This window comes from Protopterus annectens, chromosome 1.part0 (genome assembly GCF_019279795.1).
Source record: "Protopterus annectens isolate FY-2018-M chromosome 1.part0, PAN1.0, whole genome shotgun sequence".
Lineage (NCBI taxonomy): Eukaryota > Metazoa > Chordata > Ceratodontiformes > Protopteridae > Protopterus > Protopterus annectens.
Window position 1 is genome coordinate 71,172,030 of NC_056725.1, and position 14,850 is coordinate 71,186,879.

General features: G+C 37.6%; 1 protein-coding gene across 2 annotated transcripts in view; it reads left to right on the forward strand.

The window, feature by feature from the left end:
- The window catches only part of LOC122812253 (4F2 cell-surface antigen heavy chain-like), a 767,505-nt gene that overhangs the window by 85,576 nt on the left and 667,079 nt on the right, over positions 1-14,850 (forward strand). For both annotated transcript variants that reach the window (XM_044084754.1, XM_044084682.1), the window contains exon 2: positions 3,033-3,366. In XM_044084754.1, coding sequence (XP_043940689.1) covers positions 3,057-3,366 — 310 coding nt within the window. In that variant the 5' untranslated portion in view covers positions 3,033-3,056. The remainder of the gene's footprint in view (positions 1-3,032; positions 3,367-14,850) is intronic.

Below are 14,850 nucleotides of genomic sequence, written 5' to 3' on the forward strand. Positions count from 1 at the left end.
CAAAAACAAAGTGCCCACAAATTACCACATAGGTGGTAATCCATTAAGTACAGAAGAAGTAATTAGGGACCTGGGGACCCAGGTTGATAGCAATCTCTCATTTGACAACCACGTGGCCAAAGTGGTTAGAAAAACATTTTATATAGCCCACATAATCATGAAGGGATTCACATCTAGATCAGGGGAGGTCATCGTGCCTCTTTACTCATTCCTCATCAGGCCCATAATTGAGTACAATGTCTCTTTTGGGATGTACCTTACCAGACACCTGCAGCAACTGGAAAGACCCCAAAAGTACCTCTCCAAGAGGATCAAAGGGCTCAAACAGATTCCATATGCTGCCCGGTTAAAGAAACTCCAGCTCTACTCAGTGGCATACCATCTGTTCAGAGGTAATCTGTGCCTGACGTATAAAGCCATGTCCAACCCAGAATTAATGGACATGCTGCACCTCAGAAAATCCAAATCCCATCAAGCTACGCGCTCAAGAGACTTGAACCTCAGCACTGAAATAAATAGGACATGCTGGAGGGACAGATTCATAACCCAGAGGCTCCCTTCACTCTGGAATAAAATCCCAGTCCAGGTTAGGCAGAGTCCCTCATTGACTCTCTTCAAGAAGAATCTTGATGAGTGGATGGGAGATCGTAGGTTTACCCCGGGTATCACTTCTGTGTCACTGTTAGACAGAGGCACAGTATACTAACCTCGAAAAAGGGCATAGCAAAATAAATTTAAAATGTGTGGCGAAAGCCAAACACATTCTGGCTAGGCTTATAAATGCCCTAGGGCAGATAGCCTAGTATGAACCTATGAACCTATTGAACGTATATTTAAACATGCTCACTCAATCTAATGCACATGCCCACTTGTTCACTCTTGTAATCACATTGTCATGTGCACAGAGGCACACAAATGGACGGATACACACTCTCTCTCTCTTTTTTTTTTTTTTTTTCTCTCTCTCTCTCTCTCTGTCTCTCTCATTTTTGATCCCACACACACACACACACACACACACACACACACACACACACACACACACACACACACACACAGCTTCACAGTACTTGAGGCGCAAACAGCCATGCTGCTGTGACAAAAATTAATATATGTAGACAGTGTATACTTATCACTTTGCTGCCTAAATTGCATATTAGAGCTATTTTTTTAATCAATCTACTGCACTGTTCTGTAGGGAAGAGTACATAACTAATATACATTAGCTGTGGCCCCAGACTGCTACATTTGCTTGTGATTTTCACCAGTGAGAACACTGTAGTTACTACTATTAAGTGCCTTGCTACCCCTATAACAGTATAGCAGTCTCTGTATTGCTCAGGCATATTGCACTGTGAAAAGCTGCACATGACCGGTTAGAGTGGTACGTTATGCCTTTCTGAATGCCAAGGATAGTTTTTCTGTAACCTTTGTATCAGTGAAGCTTTTCCCTTCCCTTACCCCACTGTCATTTATGGTTTCAATGCTGTTTGACATCCTCTGATGGAGTGCCTTAAAAATCCCCCTGTCCCTCCTTAGTCTGTTGTGTCTGCCTTCTACTGTTCTTTTTATTTCTTGTACAGTTTCTTCAGAAATGTTCTGTTGTATGCATTTCCCTTTTGGAGGGGCATCTATCTTACTGGATAAATGACTAAAATTGAAGTCTCCCATTTTCACATGAATGTCCCTCCTGTCCTCTACCTTTTTTTTTTTCTTTTACTCAAGTTTTCTACTGACGTGTATTTTTTTATTTCCTGCATCTATTTGGAGTTGTTGTTTTTTTCTTTCTCACGAAAGTATCCTTGTGTATGGACTGAGGCTACCCTCCATTAACAAAAAAAAATAAAGAAAATAAAAAAATAAAGGTGCTCCTCATAGACTGCAGAGCTGCTTGTTTTGATGCAAATCAAGGTATTAGATGTACAAATACCATCCTGTTCGGTCCAGTGCTACATTGTTCATTTCAGATAACAACTACCAAGAAACAAGAAGAACTACCTGTACAATAACATACATGTTCCTTTACATTATTACATAGAGAAGAGGGCAGTGTTTGTGACCCAGATTTGATAGTGCAGAAAGTCATTGGTCTGCTATACAGTAAAATGATGATAGCTTCAGTACTCACCCATCACCCACAGCTAAATCAAACTGACTTGGTTCAAACTATTCTGTGTGCAGTCTGTAATGTAGTACATTGTCCACTTTGAATCAAGTTGTCACTTTACAAGCTGACACTGTGGAACATGCAGTTCACAAGTTAGAGATAATATTTTAAACCAACTTAAAGTTTTTTTTTTTTTTTCAGATACATGCAGATTTTTTAGTACTTAAATGGGACTAGAACTTTGAGCACTGTTTTGCCCCAAAACTGTGTGAACTTCTGTAGTGCATACAGTGATCTGTTTTAATATTTCATATTACTCCTGTAAAATGAATTGTTATATCCATGGCAGGTCATGATGCCTACCACAGGATGGCATTTAAAGGTTTTGCAAAAGGTCCTTCTGGCCTGTAAAAGTAATCCTAGGACTTTAACTTGAACTTAAAGCATGCAGTACCAAACTCCTTTGCCATTAGTCAGTTGCAGATGAGTGCATTCCTTCCCCTAGATCACAACTTTGTGTTAATGAACTCTGCATCCTTGACACTGTTGCTTTGTATGTGACACACTACATAAAATAATAATTTTATTGATGTATTTACTTAATAATTTTTAACCAGGCAGACCCAGAGACATCATAGGTTTCTTGTTTTGAAGTGAGGGAACTGAGCGCACTGCATCAGCTGACCAGGGTCACAGGGTGCAAGTGAATGACTCTAGCAAGGTCTTCTGTTGTATCATAATGCACTTTACCTAATGCATTGCAATTTCTTGTTGGATGTTCAAACTATTGTTTAGTCATAATAGAAACTTTTATCACAGCAAAATGTAATTTTGATTAAATAATGTGAATGAGTGAAGAAGCTTTGTGCTTATTATAGGAATATCTGCTCATATCAAAAGGAATAAAATCATTTCTTTCCTCTAGTGTTGCAAAAACAGAGTCCAAGTCATGCAGATAGAAGATTTGGAAAAGGTACCGATCCTTCATCATTCTGGCAAGGAATCTTCCACAACAAAGTTGCTATGTAAAGAACTGGTGATGCAGCAAGCTGAAACATGGTTCTGGGTAGTGGTGCATCGTGGTCTCCTTGTAATCTTCCTGTTGGCTTGGTTTGCCATGCTAATCGGAGCTGTGTTTATTCTGTTACAGTCTCCTAACAACCGCCCTCAACTTCATTGGTGGCAGCATTCAGTATTTTACCACATTGAGCCTGCAGTTTTCCTGGATTCCGATGGAGATGGAATGGGAGATTTGGCTGGTAGGTTTCTGTAATGAAAACATAATTCCAATCCTTAATTTCTAGCCATTACTGTAAATGTAACGTAATGTAATTGTGGTCAAATCAACATTCCATTTATTCAGAAACACTTATTTACTGTTAGATGTCTTCGGATGGAGCTACCTTGAAATGAAAAGTAAGGTTGTGCAAAACTGTATGTTGATGCATAAGTGGAGTTTGGACGATGGTTAAGTGGCTTGTCACACTTCCAACCACTTAATCGTAGTGCCTGTGTCACGCTTATAGTGGTCTTACAGATTAACTAGGTTGGATCCAAGTTTCAGTGAAAGCCTAGAGCCATACAGCAGGCAAATGGAGAAGACTGAAGGATGAAGCTCATTAACAGCCCATAGCCATGATTCTCTGTGTTAAATTTCTTTTCTTAATGTCTTATTTCTCTAGGAAAAGCTTTGTACTTTCACTTCTTTGGCACCTTGTTTAATTTGTTAGTAAGTCTTCTGCTTATCATTTGCCTTTCAAACCTTCTTAGTCATACGCGGAAGCTGCTGTGTAACATTAGGTGCACAAACTGCCCTTTTCCTGTCTGTAACTTGAAAATTGTTTCCCATTTCACTAGTGATCATGTAGTCTGTTAACAGCACTGCTCTGTTATGTGACTGTACTGCTGCTATGCTCTGTCCTAAGTGCTGTCCTTCAAGTACAGGCCGAGATACGGTGTTTGTCTGTTCCTATCTAGATAGTAGAAAGTTAATCACTTACCGACGAGATATCATTACTTTCAAGTGGGACAGATCCTAGAGTTCTAGTTAACTCTAGCACAGTGTAAGGCAATACGTAATGAAACACAAGTGAAAACCATGATGAAGGGTAATATTGGCAAGCAAAATACTCCCTTATTACCAGTCATGAAAAAATAAGCAGAAGAAAATTGTATAATTACTCTGTCCTAAGATTTTCTAGAGAGCGAGAGAGTTCAGCTGACATTTATTTGTACAAATTAACAAATGTTGATAGACATGTGCAGACATACATTTTTTTATGTACAATCTCCCATAATAATGTTCAGTTCTGTTTATGAATGATTCACCTTTATGTGAATTTGGGAAGCTAGTGATATTTTTCATAATCGCTCCTTTATAGCATACTTCCTTTATTTTAAATGGCTATAATCAGTCCTTTGTAGAATACTTCCTTTATTTGAAATGATTTAACACATGAACTGTTTCTGAAACCTGGGTACTGATGCCCTCATTGTACCTGAAGGTTTACATAGTTGTGTAGCCACATAAAAAAGGAGAAAAAGAAAAGTGAACAGAATGGGGGCAGCTGATGAAGACTTTCTAACAAGGCTATGCACCCACCAAGCTAAAGAAGACTTAAAAGCACTAAAGAAAAAACTAGAAAAGTTTTCATTTTGCTCTTTCCTGTGACTACTTTTTTAGTCAGCAAAGGAATAAAAATTTGACGTTCTTCCTATGCTCAACCCCTTACCCTTTTTCACTTGTCCCTTACCCTCTTGTATGGCTTTGTGGCTTCTCTATTCACTACCTGATCTGGTAGTCAACTCCAGACATCCACAATGCTCTTTCTGAGAGAATGTACCTTAGACGATGCAGGTATTAGTCCGCACCTAGAATTTCATGCTCATATCCTCCTTTATACGACTTCTCAACTTTCTTCATATCTTCTTGAAATGATCTTATGCACCTACATAATGCTCATGATATCTTCTGGTCTAGTGAGAAAAAAATTCAGCTTCTATTATTTCCAGTCATAGCCTTTCTTCTCCAGCTTGCACACATTTCTAGTCACTTGCCTCTGAGCTTCTTCTAGTAGTCTAATATTCATTTCATTGTATAAACCCCTAAACCACTCAAAATAAACAAGGGGTGACTTGATTAAAGCCTAGTAGAGTGCAACCATTCCATCTGTGTCTAGATTTTATCCACTTATGGATGTGCCCCCAACCTTTTTTTTTTTTTTTTTTTTTTTTGCTGCTATCACCACCATCTCATGCTTGTTCTGGTAGAACAAATCCAGGTGAGATGCTTTTCTCCTGCTAGCTGAAAAGGCTTTTGTGACCCAAGAGCAGCACCTCACATTTGTGTGCATTTCAAATGCTAGCAACCTGCCTTGTTTAATCCTGCCTTAAGACTCCTTCCCTCATCCTACCCTGTTGCTCCTATCTTTGTATTATCCACACAGAAGTTTATTTTGTTCTTTATTACCATATTTCTGAAATAGACTTGCTACAGAGTATGAGGTCATGGACTGACTTCTAGAATGTTTCAGTCCTCCCTTACCTTATTTCTAATAATATAGGTGTCATCAAAACCAGAACCACACCCAGTGCATTTGAAGCTTAAGTTGAGGAAGGGAGAGGTCTTCCAAAATTGAGACCCCCCAAAAATATATTCCACATATCTGAACTGTAGTGAAGGACCTATGTATGTTCCTTTCTATAGACACTAAGCTAATGAACATATTAAAATAAACAGCTGTGGTATCAATCACATCTGTTTTAGATGAATCCCACTAATGTGTTCATGCCTGATCAGCAGCACTTCAGCTTTTCAGTTCCCACCATTTTAACAGCTTGCATCCAGAGTGCACCCATCACAGTACAGACCAAAGCACACTGTTTCCTTCAGCAATGCAGTGCTTTTGTCTTCGTCAGACTGCTAACACTTCCAGTTTTCCTAACAGCTGCCTGCGTGAAACCTTGGGGAAGCTAGTTTTGCACATGTACATGCACATGACATGTTCACCTGGAAACCAGTCATAAAACTAGATCACGTTTAACTGAAAACATCTCGCTATGAAACTATTGATTACTATCCTGAAGATTGTTGTCTTCTTGGAAAGCAACCAGGCTTTCTCCTCAGGAATTTCTCACAGGATTTCACTACCACTGCCAATAGACCTGTTTTTCCCTGGAATTGTCATGCTCCCCTTTGGAGAAAAATATAATACATTTTCTGTCCTCCAGTTCATAAATATAGCCAGACTGGAAAATGAAATATTTCAGAATAATTAATGTGCAGACAAGTTAAAACATTAAATAAAATTCACATGAATACACTGGCAATGTAAATTAATCATATACACAACTAGTTTACAGTTCATTTTCTTAATCAGTTGTAAAACATCCATTTTGAAAACTTTAAGAAATACACTGTCAGTAAGATATATGATGGAGTTTTCCAGATAAATAAGGTTTTTATAAAATAAGTTATTATAGGATTAGAAAAGTTTGTGGTTAACTATTTTAAGAAAGGCAAAGACTTTTAGCATGTATTAGTATTAATGAGTAATTTAAATACAGGTTTGCCTATTTAATGCAACTGAGTAAAAAGTTTTCATGTATCTTTAGTTTAAGTAACAGTGAAGTGCACTAAAAGGCAGGCTGTTTATGAGTATTAATATGGAATGGAGCACTACAGAATTCGGTACTTACGTATTATCGCAACCAGATTTTCCTGGTTGTGATTCGCTCATACCTGCACAGATAGCACCGCATGAAACATTTCAAAATGTCAGGGGAACTCCTTAGTAGTGGCATGAAACTTCCCACAACTTTTTAGGAACAGGAACAAGTACCAAAAACCGCTTCCTGTTTTGCGTCCGTTACACTAGTACGCTGCAGTTGTAATGGGTGTTATCGATCTGTCACTTGCATTACTTTCAGCCGGTGAAAGGGATTCTGCAGCGAAGGAGAAGACAGGCACACAGAAAGGGTTATCGGTAAACCTTTGGTTATTTTTTAGACATACTTTTATGCTATCTTTAAAAAGATGCACTGCATTGGTAATGACTTTAAATGTCTTACTTCGTTCCCTTCCACTTGACATGGCTAACAACAGGTGTGATATTCCAAGGCAGCATGTACTGCTGATGAAAGTGTTGCACTTGTACATGAACTATAGCCCTGCAAATACGGTTTGCATACACATACAAAAGGTTTCTAATCACTGAAACTGACATTCAGACAACAGCAGTTTCAGAGACATGGCTAACAAGCAATGTCAAATTGCAAGGCAGCATTTTCTGCCCATGCAAATGTTCGACAAGCACTGCACGAAGTATGGCCATACACATATGCTTTATACAAACACACAAATGTTTATAACAACTTAAATTCACATAGCAGCCAGCACCAGTTTCAGAAACAGTACATAGGAGTTTACACAAATTTCTGGTAAACTGTTTATTCATCATAGCTGTGCAAACAGTGTTTTTAAGAAAACTTGGTACCGGAAACTTTTACAATGTTCCACTAAGTATTACTGTAAATGGTGACATGAGATGGTGGCGTTAAAGGAGGTACCTGCAATGAAAAATTACTTTCTCATGTATTTAAGTCACACCTGCCTAAAAATATCTTACAGAAAACATGGTTTCTGTGGTTCTCAATACTTTCTGGTAGTAGTTTAAACAACAGGAAGCAACCAGCATTAACACAAAAATCTGGTTGCGATAATACCCAGAATTCTTATGCAAATATTCATAACTATACACTCAGGCAAGAATAATTCCTCAGTGGAGGGATTGTGAGAAAGCTTGACACAGAAGAAGCATGGTATGGGTTAAAGATTTCAAGTGCCATGAACATAGCAATGTCATAAACCAAGTGAAAAAATTATTCCATTTAATATAAATGTTAAAGAATTTTTAATTTGCAATCCATAATTCACATATCAGATGATGAATTTTTAAGTAATGCCACAAAGGACTGTGACATTTATCTGATTTGTTTAATTTTGTTTGCCAGGTTCATCTCACTGTAATTGCTTATTTACAAGAGAGGTTTGAGATGGTACTTCTACAGATAAGAGATGTTTTGCCAGGAGACCAGGGAAATTCCCATGCTGTTTTCCTTAAGTGCAATGTGATGCTACTACCAATGCAGATAGATGGGACCTCAGTTTAATATCTAGTAACATCATGTAACCTTTAATCTGGACAGTTCTTATTTGGGCAGTGAATTCCAACAAAAAAAATGAAACATAGCAACTGTCCTGAGGTTTTTAGGACAAAAGAAAATCATAAGTTTCTCCTAACAGTTCCATAAAACACTTTTAAGTCCAGTCCTTTTTATAAGTTGTGGGCATAGTTTATCCTGTAAAATCTAATATTTTCAAAGTAAATGTCCCACTTTGAGCAGCTGAAAAGGTGGTGTGGTGGCCTAATGCACTACTCATCCCTCAAATGTACTGCACTGTCAATATTGTGATGCAAGTTCAAGCATTTTGTGTGTATCAGAACTCAAAGCCATCTGAACATCCCAGCATCAAAAATAAGTATCCTGCCTGGCAAGCCATTGTTAGAAGGTAGAAAACTAAGGGTTTAAGTTTGTTCTTTGAGATGTGGCCTATTAGTTTATTGGAAGAGGTAATTTTAAACCTTTGGGAACCACATAGTCAAATACAGAATCCACACATCCATCCTCAACCCCTTTTCCCATTTTGTACATATGGTTGGGGTGTCACAGCAGTGACAATCATCTCGAGTCAAGGTTTACACCGCCGGATGGCTAGCCCTGCCATGGTAGTTCATTTGTACCACTCACTCGCTCATGCACACTCTCAACTACGGTGAATTTAGAGTGTCAAATCCACCTACGGCATGTCTTTGGAATGTGGGCCGAAACCAGAGCACCCAGAGGAAACCCACATGACTGCAGAGAGGACATGCAGACTCCACACAGAAGGCACCCCAGCCGAGAATCAAACTGAAGAACTCTTGCTGTGAAGCAACAATGCTAACTGCTGCACCACCATGGCCAGATATAGAAAATATATAGCAAATATGGAATCTTCTTAGGTTCATAGGTTGGTACTAGGCTATCGGCCTTAGGGCCTATACAAGCCTAGCCATAACAATTCCCTGGCTATTTCTTCCCACAGTAATTACTTCCCTGGATCCTTGTCTAGCAGGGCAACTGACGTGATACCTGGGGTGAATTTCCTATCTCCCATCAACCATCAAGGTTCCCTTTGAAGAGGGCTAAAGAGGCTCTCTGCTTGACATGTATGGGCAGTCTATTCCACAGTCTGGGGAGTCTCTGGTTCAGGAACCTATCCCTCCAACATGTTTTGTTCATTGTGATGACAAGGTTTAGATCCCTGGAATGTGTGTCTCTGAGGGACTGGGATTACTTTAAGTGTAGCATGTCCAAGGGTTTGCCATTTGACATGACTAAAATCTGGGGTGATTAATTTGTTCATCCATTGAGGATCCATGATTCACACTGTGGATGTACCAGGCAACATGTGAGGGATATGCTTGCATGTATAGACAGAGTGCTGCCCCGAGCTATGACTGTGATGTCAGAGAGGGCAATAGCAGCTGCTTGATGATGATAAAAATGCACCAGTGGTGCATTTCGGAGGATTTTCCAGCCGTGTACATTGTTATTTTGTTGCAAGTGTACTCCATTCTACTCACGGCAGATCTTGGGTGAGTGAAGAAGTGGATGCTTTCAAACAGTAATACATTTAGGATAAGTAACTGTACAACACGCAAATCCTGACGTTGTCTTCTAGCTTTTGAGATTATATCGGTCACCTCATTTTCATTATACCGCAGAATACATGCCTAGACATTCCAATGTATTTTCTTTTATTTTAGTTTTTAAAAGACAGAGACTGAAGGTGTATACATAAACATTTATTTATTTGCTTATTTAGTTTTTGCAAAGTATAATAATTTTGAGTTAACCCTGATGTAGTCATGTGTCCTGTGCCCAATTTTTCGGTGTAGAAAGTGTCGAGATTAGTCCTGCATGTGCTGCAGATTAGAGGTCACTGCACTGAATTGGTTATGCTAGCTTATAGTACTTCCATAAATTGATGACTAACTGTACAAGTGCAGAAGTACTAAGGATGCTGGTGATAACCAGAGTAGGTTTAAAAAGTGAAAATTTTCATAGCACTAACAGTAGCTGAGAAGATTTATAATCATACTTAAAATATAATGAACTGGCTGTCACTTCATGAACCCATTGATTTGAAATGACTGACTTCTGTAAATAATACATAATTTAACATATAAAAAATACGATGAGTTAAAACATGCTCACTGTGCAGGATGATCTGAGATACTATTTTACTAAAATAAGATAAAAATTAATTAAATGTGCATCAACTGTCTGTGTCCTTAATGGGCATATTTGTCTGAAATAAAATACATCTTGCTGAAATGACAAAATCAATACAAAATGGTGTAAGGAATACAATATCTATGGAAATGTCTAGATCTTTGAAGTTAAGTACCCTAGTGAGTGAATTGCCAATATAGATAAACAATGGCTCCAGGGAACTACTCATATTAGTAGTTGAGCATCTGTCAAGCTGTTCACCCTTACTCTTTGCTTAAGTATCTGCTGCAAATATTTTATTGTAGACAACTATTCAGTTAATGATTTTCCAGTTATTGTTTTAATCTGAAGAATTTTACATTGTTTTAACATGCAGCTTGCTGCACAGTTATCATGCCTAAGTTAACTCCTTAACTTATAAACATCTTTGTATTATCTGTAAGAATCTATTGAGCTGTGAAAAGGAATGTATGTACAGGTGAATAATTATTTTACTTATCCATATCTATAGTCTGTACTGGCCAAAAGTTGACATCAGCTTGCAAACCATAACCCTCCTAGTATTAATCTCACTACCTATCTTTTTGTTCCACAAATGTTGCTCCAATTCCATGTCATCATCTCCTCATGCTCTAGTCTTTCTTTTTCCATGTGGGTGGGGGTAGTAGTAGTTTTTTTTCTTAATCATCCGTACTCTTTTTATATCCCATTATCCATGGAATATGTTAATGGGATTGAATTTGAAAGTATCACTGTCCTATACACTGAAATGTATACAAACACAAAACTGGATGTATATAATCTACAGCAGTTACTGAGTTCTTTGAATCTGTTGTGTAAATAAAGGAGTCTGGAAAAAAAGCTTAAGGAGCACAGCCAACTGGTTTGGTATTGTACTTCTATCTGGAATGTATTTAAATTGCATATCACCTTTTCTGTCCCACCCAAACATATCCATCTCTTCCATTTTTTGCAGTTTCTTCCTTTACTAAAATTCAGTTCATCCCCAACATACATTTAAAATGGTCACTGAGTGCCTTTAAATTATCCAAATGAAACAACTCCTGTAGTTCAGATTACTCAGCTGTTACCTTATTAAAAGTATTACTGTTTTTATCTCTGAGTGATATTAGGTGTATTACAGCCAGTCATAATGGTTCCCTGTTTGTTTGAGTGTTGGTATTATTTTCCTGCAGCATAATTCATATTGCATACTTTGTACCACAGTCCACACTCAGGTAGCACCACTAACCTTGGCCTTACATTTTCTGCACTACTTCTGCTGTCCGTTACCTTGCAGTTGCCTAATCTATATACTTATACATGCAGAAGAAGAATCCCCTTTATAAAAGTAAGTCTTAAGGCAACCTAGGTCCCTAATAAATGAGTATTTATTTCATTGTACTCCTTTTCTGATTGCTACTCACTATAGCCCCAAACTCTCCTGATTATGATGAAGTTCTGAGTTAATGTATTAAAGAATAAAGGCATTAAAGCTTTTCAATACATTTCCTGGAGGATTTACTTAGGTTAGAGTTTCAATATAAAAAAGACCACTTTCATACAGAAAGACCTACTTTTTTGGCCTGAAATTCTCTCTGTCTGCCCACCCCCCCCATTAAGAGTGTGTGTGTGTGTGTGTGTGTGTGTGTGTGTGTGTGTGTGTGTGTGTGTGTTGCACCCCACATCCCCTACTAATTATACATAGTAACTCCATGGTCACCCAGCAGGTAAAGAAAGGTCATAACACCCATCCCTGTACAAGGTCAATTTTGTATCAGTCTTTGTGTCATTTTTTTTCTGTCAGTCTTTTTACTGTCTTATGCTGTTTCAGTCTTTTTAGATATATATATATATATATATATATATATATATATATATATATATATATATATATATATATATATATGTGTGTGTATATGTGTATGTGTGTATATATATATATATATATATATATATATATATATATATATAAATATATGTGTGTGTATATATATATATATATATATATATATATATATATATATATATATATATATATAAATATATATATATATATATATATATATATATATATATAAATATGCATATACAGACATACATACATATCTGAAAGCTTCTGTTTATTTTACTCTGAACAAAATCGAAACCTACACATTTTTCAGCTATCTGATTTGGAAATGTTGCATCTTCCCAATTTCCAAAGGACATTCTGACCTGAATTTCAACCTAATTTCAAATGAAAATAAACTTTTTATTACTATTCTTATGAAATTTCAAGACAGAACTCCTAAAAAGTCCAACTCTTTTACAGTGTTTTTGAAGATCGGAATAACTTTTACAGTATATATACAAGAGAGATTCAAATATATGCTTGTCTGTCAGAACAAGTAAAATGTTCCCATTTGCTATAAATACAATGTTGCAGAAAATATGTTTCTTTCCTGAAAAAGTAGTATTTTTGCTTCTCATTTCATATTGATACACTACTGATATGGCTCCGATACCCAATGAGTTTATCATCCTGAAAATGCTAAATGGGGATATTTTTGCACCAAATAGTAAAAATGAAGAGCTGTAACTGTATGAAATATTAGATTAACCACCCCCTATCACAAACAGCCAGTTCTCACTAAATTCTATTCCAGCCAACAACATCAAAAAACTTCTTCTCAAACTTAAACCATGTTCCCAATCAGCTGATATCCTTCCTTCTGTCTTCTTAAAGTCAGTTGCTAATTCCATAGCATATCCTGTCTCTACCTTCATTAACTGCTCTATCAGTTAATCCACTGTCCCTTCTCTCTGGAAACAATTCTACACCATACCAATCCACAAGGGTGGAAATTCTGTACAGGTTTCTAATTATCGACCCAATGCCATACTCACACTCCTCTCAAAAATTCTTGGAGCACTGAGTTCATAAACAAATCTGAGCTTTTCTCACACAAGAAAACCTGTTCATCCCTACCCAACATGGGCTTCCACTCCCACCACAGCACCGCCACTTCACTTATTTCCTTTACTAACTCCATCTCTGTAGCCTTAGATAATAATAAACTAGTCTCCTGCCTCTTCTTGGATCTTTCCAAAGCCTTTGACACCGTCTCTCACCCCATCCTCCTCTCCAAACTCTCTCAACTCAACCTCTCTTCAACTACTTTATCCTGGTTCAACAGCTACCTCACTGCAGACAGCAATCTGTAAAATGGCTCTCTACTCTATCTCCTTTTCTCCCCAACAAAATGGGTGCTCTACAAGGTTCTATTGTATGTTCTCTCCTTTTTAACATCTTTATTAACCAACTTCATACATCCTGTCCTCAGTCGTCCCTCATACAGTATGCAGATGACTCCACAATCATCTCTCTTGCTGACAACCCTGCTGACCTCCTTACCCTGACACAAACATCCTTCAGCCTCACTGAAACATGGCTTGATAATAATCATCTAATACTTAACCCTAAAAAGACAAAACAACTTCTCTTCCTCTCAAAGTCACTTTCATCTTAAGTCCTTTTTTACCATCTCTACTCTTAACAACACCTCTGTCATAGCTGAATCCCACACTAAACTCCTTGGAGTAATTATAGATGACCAACTTAAATTTGACCTTCATGTTCTTCACAGTATCAAGAAAACCCATCTAAAGCTTGGCCTGCTGTATAGAAATAAAAGGTTCCTCACACCTAACTCTAGAATCTCACTTGCCCCAGCATACCTTCTCCCTAACCTCTTTTCCAGCTCCCAAATCTTAACCAACTTACAGCCCTCACTATTTTCCAAACTTGAAACTACCTGCAACAAAGTTACTTGATTTGCAGCCCTCTCAATCTCACCACTGTCATGCTCTCCAGACACTCAGCTGGCTTGAGTTTCCTAACCAATTGTTATTTATACAAGTACTTGTTATCCATTCTAGTTTGAATAAGCCCTCTGCCTGCCCTAGCATCTCCTCAATTGTCTCTTTCCATAAGCCCCTTCAGTCCTCAGAAGCTCAGACCTAGGTCTGTTACTGATTCACAAACCCTAAAAAATCTTTTGGTCAGAATCTCTATAGTTACTTTCCTGCTCTTTCTTGGAACAAGCTCCCATGACCCTCAGAAATATTACCCATATCCAATATTTCAAGAAAACTCTCAAAGGGTACTTCAGTAGCTCCTGGATCTGCCAATGTAATCATCCCACTGGCTACTTTGAGATGACAAGCATGTGATCCTACTATTCTAACCTTGGGAGTTTTAAGTGAAACACTGTTGAATTTGATCATCTAGTTTATTAACACAACTCCATAGCATGTTATTCAGTGGATGTTACAAAGTGGGAAATATATTTTTCTGATAAAAATTTATATAATTTTAACTTCTTGCATAATGAAAATTCATAAAAGAAGCATTCTAGGCC